Here is a 10,645-nt window from a genome sequence, read left to right on the forward strand (position 1 = left end):
TTCGTTGATTGATTGGTGGTTAGTTGGTTGGTTGGTTGGTTGGTTGGTTGGTTGGTTGGTTGGTTGGTTGGTTGGTTGCTAAGATGTTGGTTGGCTGGTTGGTTGGTTGGTTGGTTGGTTGGTTGCTAAGATGTTGGTTGGCTGGTTGGTTGGTTGGTTGGTGGTTAGTTGGTTGGTTGGTTGGTTGGTTGGTTGGTAAGATGTTGGTTGGCTGGTTGGTTGGTTGGTTGGTTGGTTGGTTGCTAAGATGTTGGTTGGCTGGTTGGTTGGTTGGTTGGTTGGTGGTTAGTTGGTTGTTTGGTTGGTTGGTTGGTTGGTTGGCTAGATGGTTGGTTGGTTGATTGGTTGGTTGGTTGGTTAGATGCTTGGCTGGTTGGTTGGTTGGATCCAGTCGAACCTATTTCTCCGAAGCAGCCATTAAAGTCTGGTGCAGATCTGGACCAGTGGGTGAATCCAGGAGATTGTTCAGTGTGTTTTTTAAATTTGTTCATGTGTGAAATTTAGCATTTAGCAAAATTATTGATTTTGAACAAAAGCTGTTGAGCGACCTTGCTGCTGGTGAAACGAAAAAAAGCTCATGAGCAACTTGTGGAACATCCGGGGACTCCACCTGAGTCTTTTAAAACACTTTATATGAAAGATCAGAAAGTTTGTATCAGTCTGATCAAGATCCAACACTTGAGGAAGTAGAAATGCATTAAATTTATTCTTAGCATGTCCCCGACCCGTCCCCTCACTCCCAGTTTCTTTATGAATCACAGACAGATATCAGACTTGTATAAGATCGGTGCTTCTGATCGTCTTCTGTGAGGTTCATGGTTGACGAGCAGCACAGAGTCTGTGTACGTGTGAATTTACCGACTTTAAATACTTTCCAGAGAATGTCAACAAACCTCCGACAGCCCTGGACCCTCGGGAGCCTTCAGATTCATCAATGCCCATTCAAAGGCAAAAGTGCAGTGAAACCAGCTCACCCACTTGCCCCCATTGTTTACCTCTCTGGTGGGGGGTAAGGGGTGTATAAGGCTCATACACCAGGAGGGCCTGGGAAAAATGCAGCGACCACAGCGGTGTAATTAACGTGGACATGCTGGGGTTATGTCGGGGTTCACATGCATATTTCTATGTCGTCCGGTGTCTCTCTGAGTCCAAACGTGGGACATCAGAACATCAGAACCTTCGCTGATGTCCAGTGGCTGTGAACTCGACTGATCTCTGCCGCACTACAACCACATTATGGGACATTCATTAAATAGCTCAGACCGAGGGGGCGGGGGGGGGGGGGGGGGTTGAGCACCGCGCCTCAGGCGATAGCTGCAAAGGATTTCGGGCACCAGCTGATAAAGGCATCATTTAGAAATGTTTGTGATGGAGCCAAATCAGTGACTTGCCACAGGAGGCCGCTGACTTGACTTGACTTTGCTTGACCAAACAGACGCAACCAAATATTGATGTTATAATCAATCAATCAATCAATCAGAACAGCAACACAACATTTAGATATCACAAGAAGGAAGTGCTGAATACACACAGTATCTGCCTGTTTTGTCTGAACAGATTTTTTGGGGTGAAATGTATTTTACGTGACTTTCTATCTCCCGGTGGAAGAGTTAAACACTGAAGCATCATAGTTTAAGCTTTGTTATAGAAATTATGTATTTATATTTTTTCAATAGGAGAGATCTATGACGCAGAAAATGAAATTCCACATTAACTGAAACATGCAGCATCAATAGGCCGTCCATCTGCCTGTCTGGGTCAGGACAGGGAACATGATCATCAGGGGAAGGCGTCCTCCATTACTGTGTGTTTATTACTATCATGTTGCTGACATGGGGGCGACCACAGCAAGAAGGTTGCTGGTTCGGATCCCAGTTTGATCTGTGTATTCCTGTGTGGAGTTTGCATGTTCTCCTCACGTGGTGTGGGCTTTCTGTGGGTTTCTCCCACTGTCCAAACACATGATGAATGGATGGATTTTGCTGATATGATAAAACAAGGAAATGAGACAATAACCTTTCAATAGATAACCGTGAATTGTTCTCAGCTCAAGCTCTGTAATATTTATAATTATTATAATAACAGATTGATGCTCGATTGACTGTGCAAATGTCATCAGCCTTATTTCTTATCATTGTATGTAATCTTTAAATCTCTGTGCCAATCCATTTTTCGTTTAAAAATGTTTGAGGTACAAAAAGTAAAAGAAAAAGTGTTGCATTCATTCATTGTGTTTCTTCATTCAATAGCTTGTGAACGTAAACATTTCTCACAATCTCCCAAAATCTATTTTCTGACCCAAAACCCTGAAACATGGCTGCTGCATCACTGTACATGTGTTTCACATTATAGACGACAAACAGAGGATCGGTGGCCTGTATCCCGGCCATGCAGACCTCTTCTCTAAAAATAGTAGCAGATGGTCCTGGTCCTGCAGAGCGCTGCAGCCACTTCAATAACATCAATGCAGTTACGCAACAAACTGAATTCTTGAGCTGCTTCACCCCCAACTGTCACTTATTTACTACATGGACCGTGTGCTGAGCTCAGGGAAATACCCTCGTTACTTTGGGATAGTTTAATAGCTAATAGCAGAAAACTGGAAGTGAATTTTATTTAATATAGTATGCAGATGAAGCTAAAGGAAAGTAGCTGGATTTTAAATATGCTGAACCTTAACTCTGATCCCTCTCATTGTTAGTGTGACTCTCCCAAACCAATCAGAGAAGCTGTAATATGTTGGACCAAACTTATAGAGCGACCGAGTACGTGTCCAGACTATATTTGTGTTCAGATGGTAAAGAATAAAGTTGTCAATGACCTCAGGACCTGGATCCGGCAGAGACCAGAGAACCAGAGTAATAACCAACATGTGAATTCTGACTGATGTGTGAGGCTGCTCCAGGTCTGTGCTTTATGAGAGCTGATGCAATTTGTCTACAGCTTTACAGTCAGACTGGTGTTACACTTCAGTTGAGCCTGAGCCCAGAATGACTCAGGGTGACACAGCAAATTGTCCTGGAAAGTATCACAGCCAACCTGTTATTCTTTTTTTCAATCAACTATTTATGTGTTTAGTATATTTAATCTCAGTCACTTCATTATAATATATATAATATTTAGGGTGAATCCAGACTTTCAATGATCAACAGCTAAGGAATTTATTTCTGCACATCTGTTAGGAGACTGGAATGCAGCTCATAACTAACTCAATAGCGCCATCTAGTGAATCCACGACCAGTTTGTTGGTGGAAGGTCATATCACTGCATCTGAATTTAAAACAGCACACCAAGACCCTTACCCTGTGTACAAGCACCATGATGTAGTCAACTGGTTACTGAGATGTGAAAATGGACGTTGATAATCGGAACACAATCGAGGACCAATTAAAAGAGATTTACAGTAAAGAAGTGTGACAGAAACATAGTTCAAAACAGATCAATTGGATATTATAGTAGACTTCAAAGATTCAAAAATGTATTGTGATCTCACCACTGGAATGGATGGACGGATGGCTGGATGAATGGAAGGATGGACGAATGGGTGGATGGATGGATGGATACACACTGAGTTGCCAAACCAGCGGATTAAACCTCATGGAAGATGTGACTTTTAAAAAGGCCACAGTTAAAATGTTATTCCTGTGACAGTCTTGTCTGTTTAATCTGTAACTTCTGAACAGGTCTCTTTTTGTTGAATAACAGACTTAAGTGAATATAAAGGTTCCATTCTAGGGTAAGGAAAACAACAATTCGTGCAATTTAGATGAAACACACCAGTTAAAACACCAATCAGATTATTCCATTTCAGTAAATATATCCATTTCACCTCAATCTCACACACTGAACCTTTAAGTGCAGTTGAGGATAAAACATGATGTGAATAACAACGTTTACTAATGACAGGATGTAACAGTTTGTTCGACTCATTGTTGTCTCATTAAATTTCAAAAAAGTTTACAGTCTTTGTGGTTTGTGGGATATTTCAGTAACTTCCTGTCATCGGAAACACAACCATCTGTATGAGGCATTTTGAAATGCTGCCGTACAACGTGGTACACATGTTGTGTGTGGGTGGAGGCTGCCCCCTTGAGGTGAATCCTCTGACGCGTGTACGCCGAGATTTAACCAGTCATCACTTTAATCACAGCAGCTGTAGGTTTGTAGACGTCCGCAAGGAGGCAGCAGCGAGTGGGAATACGCAGTCGAGAAGAACTCTCAGGAGAAAAACCTGAAGTGACGTCAATTTAAATACAGTGAAGTGATGTGAACATGTATGAAGACTAGACAGTTTCATTCATGAAACACATTTCATTACACAGAGAAAGATTCAAGGGACAATAAAGCAGCAACGAGACACAATTAAAACCGTTTGAAACAATTCTCAAGCTGAATAAAAATAGATTGTAAAGAGCAGAATAAAAGATGTCAAGAGGAATGAAAATGATAAAATACACAAATAAAAATATAGAGATAAAGGGGGGTGGTATCTGACTGTGAACATTGATGAGAAAATAGTCCAATAGGAAATGCAGTTCCTACAGAGTTGATTCCATGAGTCAGTTCTCAAAAGGCCTGATCTGACTTGTGTCCTCACTGTCATGTGCTGCATGAAGACTTTACATTAACAGAATTCCTCAAATAATCAATAATCACCTTGACACAGGCCTACAAACCTAGTACTTTAACAAGAAGGTTTACATGTTTATTGTGAAGGCTTGACACTACTCTAGTGTCAGGTCTCTGCTTAGGCCTGCAAGAACAAATAGAGAAATAGAGAAATGTCAGAATTTAAAAGGCAGAGCTTGTTGCACCTTGTTAAGCCCTGTGAGACAAATGGTGACTTGTGAACATGGGCTATACAAACAAATTTGATTGATTGATTGATTGATTGATTGATTAATAGATACATAAATAAACATATAAATAAGTAAACAAGCTGTCAGCCTGGACCCAACAGATCATAGGCTGACCGTGGACTGTCACAGATTGTCTCATAAATATTTTGTGGTCAATAAACAGATGCTTCAGAGACGCCCATGAACATTTATGACTTTTTTTCATTGGACTTTTAGTCAAGTCGTTTAGACAGCTCTGCTAAACGAGCCCACAGACACCTGCAGAGTTCTCCAGGAGAATATCAGGAAATTACATGAAACAATATGAGAATACAGACAGACAAAAAAAGATAAAAGAATAATAAGTATGTGCTCCACGGGGTGGTGGATCACGACATCGAACTTTAATGATGATTCTGAGAAACAGTCAGACCTCAAATTAAGTTTAGATTTAAAAAACAAAAGCATTGAAATAATGTTTGAGTTTGTTATTTCTTCAACTGAATTAACTTGTTGGATTAAAAGTGAGAATAGGCTGAATAAATGCCCAATGGACCAAAATACTGAGTGGAGATGCGTTATTAAAACACAGATCTTTGGATTAATTGAGTGGTGAGTTCCCTGAGACCTTTGACACATGTTGGACATGAAAAAAACCCAGCAGAGAAGAAAAAGAAAAATAAGTCGGGTGTAATTGCAGGAGACAGCAGTGAGTGATGTGTCGCAGGCCGCTGTTTGTCACAGAGGGGGTCGTTGGAGTTTCCTTGTAACCGGAATTAGCTGTGAAGTGCGACCTTGAGGTGTGAACACGGAATACCAAAGCTGCGGCTCGCTCCCAGAATGAAAGTCGCTCATACTTTGCACCTCGTTTACAAGTGAATATCTTAAATCAAACTGGGATTCAGTGTGAAGTGTGGTTGCAGGTTCCCACAGTGACAGGTCTGTGGCTCACTAGAAGAACGTCACTGGATAAAACTGTTCACCTATAATCTGTCATTATGCCCAAACTAAATGTATTGTCCCAGGAAAGTGAATGAAGCCCAAGATAATAAAAGTATCTGTGCGTAATTACGCACAGGCCTTTTTGCTGGATGCATTAGTGCACGCGTGTCCTCGGGCACTTTGAAGGGCCGTGAAGCTTGAGCAGCTGATTGGCTGTGGTGTTAAGTTATTCACTCAGAAAACGATCTCAGGTTCAGGATAGGCCCACTGTCAAATGATGACGCGCTGCAGGACAGGCGCAAGGGGACAGCTGGGCCGGCCGCACCGGTCACTCTCATTTGGATGCATATCTCCAGGAGTTGAGGAGTGAGCTGACGTCAGGCTGGTCTTAGTATACCTTCACCATCTTGTAAACAGAGACACATCATGAGATACTGAGGACGGACTGGAACTATTCGCCGCATTTCTCTTGAGGAACCCATCTGGACTATATAAAAACACAGGATTGATTTTTCTTTTTAGAGTTTAAGGGCAACAATGTCGCCTTAGAAACAGGCCTCATCATCCCCTCTGCTGCTTTCACTCGTTTCATTGTTTTTGTTCAAAACATGTATGTGGGATACCTACTGGATAAAGAGACCGGCATGTATCACCAAGGCCCAGTGAGAAGATCCAGCATCAATCTGCCTCCACAGAACTTTGTTTCCACTCCACAATATCCCGACTTTACGGGATACCATCATGTGCCAAACATGGAAACGCACGCACAGTCCGCGGGGAGTTGGGGACCTACTTATGGGGCCCCGAGAGAAGACTGGGGCGCGTATAGTCTTGGACCACCTAATACGATACCTACACCCATGAACAACTCCTCTCCCGGACCGTCACCTTACTGCTCCTCTGAGTACGGTCACATGCATCCTCCGGGTTCTGCGGTGTTACCGCCGCCGCCGGACGTTAATGTTGCACAACTTTCTCCTGACAGAGAAAGACGCAATTCGTACCAGTGGATGAGTAAAACTGCGCAATCGTCTTCTACAGGTGAGCTCCACTCCATAAACAATTGTGTCAAAATAATGTTATTTAATGGGGGTGATGCACTCGGTCCAGTCTTGGATGAAGAGCTTTGGGTTTTTGTGCGTAAAAGTTACTCGTCTCCTCGGTTCCCAATTTGGTTTTAAGCACAGATCTTGTTGATAATTATTGCTCCCTTTATTTTGATACTTCCTTGTCACTTTAAATAAATTGTACTATCGAATTAATTAAATTAAGGATTAGAGACGAGCGTCAATGGGATAAAATGAATGTTGGAAAAATGTCAAAAGAGGAAAGAGTTAAGGAATTCGTTGCAGACTGAAAGAACCCTTGCTCGTGTGTCACTTTATCCTGATCGGGCTGTTTCACTTCAGGTTTATAGTGTCAACATGATTACGTACTAACATGGTACAATTTATTAAGTCACAGTTGAAATTATCGACATAAATAGCCTTAAAAAAATGTATGACAATGACAATAAAAGCGAATTGGATCAGACAGTAGACAGACCAGTAGAATCAGTCAAATGTGTCCATTCATGGTTTCTCATGATGGTTGACATGGCCTGCAGACCAGCTGTAGTCATACTGCATTCTACTGTGCTCTACTGTATATTCTCCGTGTGGTGGAGAGAAGGTGCGAGGAGCTGGCGCCAGGCCCAGTTGTGATGTTAATGTCATTATTCTTGGAGATGTGAGCTCGACTTCCCTGTCACGTTGTTTGGTGTGTGGAGTGGTATCCGTCATATCCAGGCGGCGGCCTTTGCTTTCAACACCTCTTCACTTTGATATGCACCAACCTCTCTTCCTCTGTGAGGAGTTATACTGCCGGAAAGAGTGACGCTTTTCACAGCTACACGGCCTCAAACGCGGAGTAATAAATTACTGGAGGTCTTCACAGTACAACATCACAGACATTGGGCCAAAGTAATAAATAAGAGTTTCAAAAACGAATGATATTGAATTACAATCCCCAGAATAAAACAGCTTTGATTTACCCCCAATTTAATTAATTTATAATAATTATGGCTGCAGTTTATGGTAGAAAAACACGTTTTATCTATGTTTATGATAACATGAATCACTGTCAGACATTTGTTTTCTTACATGCAAACATAGAAACTAGACAAGCACTTTCACACATGCCTATAAAAGTGTTAAACAGGTCGAACTGTTGCAATATAGCCAGGATGCTGTCTGGAGGTGTTTTACGCAGAATAAAAAGCCTCTTCTCTTATCGGCTGCATCTCTTGTTTCTTTCTAACTTGTCAGTTGGCCCGACTCGTGGCTGTTTGAAATTCACTCTTCTACAGCTGTCATCAAAGGGACATCAAAAAGCTCCATTTGCGTATCTGCAGATAAAGCAGAGATGTGGAGCAAGAGACGCAGCTAATAAAGATGCAGTGCGCAGATAGGCCGGTCCTGGCATGCAGCCTCCTGTGTGTAAATCCTCCAGTTCAAACACTCGGCTGCCTTCCCATGTTGTGTTTTTAATACTTTGAATTTGTTTCTTTCAGGTAAAACAAGAACGAAGGAGAAGTACAGGGTAGTGTACACAGACCATCAGCGGCTGGAGCTGGAGAAGGAGTTTCATTTCAACAGATACATCACCATCAGGAGGAAATCTGAACTGGCTGTCAACCTCGGCCTGTCGGAAAGACAGGTATGTCTAAATACTTATGTCCAACTCTCTAAGTACTTCGTTTCCATTCCAGAAGAAGGCAATACATACTTCAAATACATTTCAAATAACTGTACAGCCCACGATATGTGCGTTCATTCGGAGACACCGTATAGAAACGAAGGCTTCCTTTCACATGTATGACTTTATAAAAGTGAGGCCTAAAAAACACATCAACATTATCACAGAGATATTTCGTTTATATGTTGACTTAAATACATTTTTACCCACTGGTAAATTGTCTAAAGTTATTTAATTTTTTGTATAAATTCTATGTTTGATGATTTAATTTCCACCAGCAAATATACAATTACAGGTTTCCTGATATTTCAATATGTGCACTTACTAATTGTGGCTTGATATTTTCAATTATTTTGGAACACACCATTAAATAGCAGATAGGAAATGGGAGACTGTAGTTATTATTCAAGATGTTTTGTCATTATTGTTATTTGGTAGTTTCTCCTGTTAACCTGTTCATAGTTATTTTATTCTAATTTAATAAATCATGTTCTATCTTCTGCTCCTGGAGACCAAACAAGAATGCTAAGCTAAAATGTATATTTATTGTTCACTGTCCAGTTAGCCTCTATCAATATTATGATTACTATTATGTGTTTTTTATCTGCTCAATAATTCAGCAAGGTAAAATAGTTTACATAACAATTGCAATCTTATTTGTGCAATTTTGACTTGGGGAGTACTTTATAATAGTTCGGAAATTTAAAATATAGGCCTGGTTTATTAGCAGTAATGTGCACTCTTGTTATTCAGCTTTTTCCCCCAAGAGCATTATAAGGAGTTTAATTGTATTTCATTGAAATAACAGAATTTTGTCTTCGTGTGTTTCCAGGTGAAAATCTGGTTCCAGAACCGCAGAGCCAAGGAGAGGAAGATGATCAAGAAGAAGTTGGGTCAGTCTGACGGCAGCGGCGGGTCCGTGCACAGTGACCCGGGCTCGGTGAGCCCCCTGCCGGTGCCGGGGTCCCTCAGCCCCACGGACATCCACGGCTCTCTGTACCCTCCTCAGATGAACACCTTGCCATCTATCAGGAATATACAGCAAGTGACTGTGACTCTGTGAAGAGTTCACCCTCTGGACCATGATACCAAAGTGAGCACTCCGACACGCTGACAGGACACTTGATCTGAACTCCTGACGCACAAAGCTGTGGATGAAAACACACGTGATTTATAGCAACGACATGCTGGAGGTTCTTCAAATATGGCTTTTAATAGAATAGTTCTAATAATGTGGGGATTTGAGAAAAAAAACGTTAAAAAAAAACGACTTGTTTCAAACTTAAGAGCTTTAAATTTGTTATGTGAGTTATTAAAATATAAAATATGCTTTTTCTTTTGTATGTGACGAAGTGTTTGTGAATAAAATAGTAGAGAGTGGAGGGGCCTTTCAAAGGAAGATTTAAGGTGGATTGTGTGGAGCTCATGCCACTGGACAAACTGCTCTGACCTGACAAATCATTCACATGTTTATCAGCACAGTTGTATCCGCATGTGCAGAGAACAGCAGGTGAACTTTTCATGGCAACTTTCAAAATGTAAATAAAATGCTTTTCTTTTTTTGCAGTGGGTCTACACCTGTCGTTTATTTTAACATTTAGAGGTGTTTTGAGTTCTACAAAGTCTGGGTCACATTCACATAAAGGTTATTTTGTATGTTCAAGCAATATGGGATTTAATACCTATCACACAGGGCTTCAAATCCATGTTTTTCATTGGTTGATACTGAAACCAATACACATGCAACTGTGGTGACCAGATAATTGATTACAAATATAGGTGCAAGACCAGTTAAGCATCTCAAAATAATAAGGCTGATGCCGTATTAGGCACAGACAGACAAGGCTGATGCCTTATTATTTTGAGGCACTTCTTCTGATTGGTTAATTATATTTTCATGTTGATATACTCCTGAGGAAATGGACTTCAAAAAAGGCCAAAAGCAAGTTTTTGTGTGGGAATAAATCTGGATCTGCAGCTAAATTATTTTCCAACAAAGATACAAGAGGCCTGCTTATTAATCTACTTTTCTGATTGGAATTATTCAGAGTTAACTCTTAAGAGACATGTCTCTTAGTCCAAAGTTCAAACAAGAATCACATCGTGGCTACAGCTGCAAAATGAGGAAA

The 10,645-nt window shown here is 41.0% G+C and overlaps 1 protein-coding gene across 1 annotated transcript; it reads left to right on the forward strand.

The window, feature by feature from the left end:
• The first annotated feature begins 6,388 nt into the window (after nucleotides 1–6,388).
• On the forward strand, nucleotides 6,389–9,579 carry cdx4 (caudal type homeobox 4). Its single transcript, XM_062394256.1, has 3 exons — nucleotides 6,389–6,821; nucleotides 8,332–8,477; nucleotides 9,349–9,579. Exons 1-3 carry the CDS (start codon nucleotides 6,389–6,391, stop codon nucleotides 9,577–9,579), a joined length of 810 nt encoding a protein of 269 aa, XP_062250240.1.
• Nucleotides 9,580–10,645: the final 1,066 nt, after the last annotated feature.

This window comes from Platichthys flesus, chromosome 8 (assembly GCF_949316205.1).
Source record: "Platichthys flesus chromosome 8, fPlaFle2.1, whole genome shotgun sequence".
Taxonomy (NCBI): Eukaryota; Metazoa; Chordata; class Actinopteri; order Pleuronectiformes; family Pleuronectidae; genus Platichthys; species Platichthys flesus.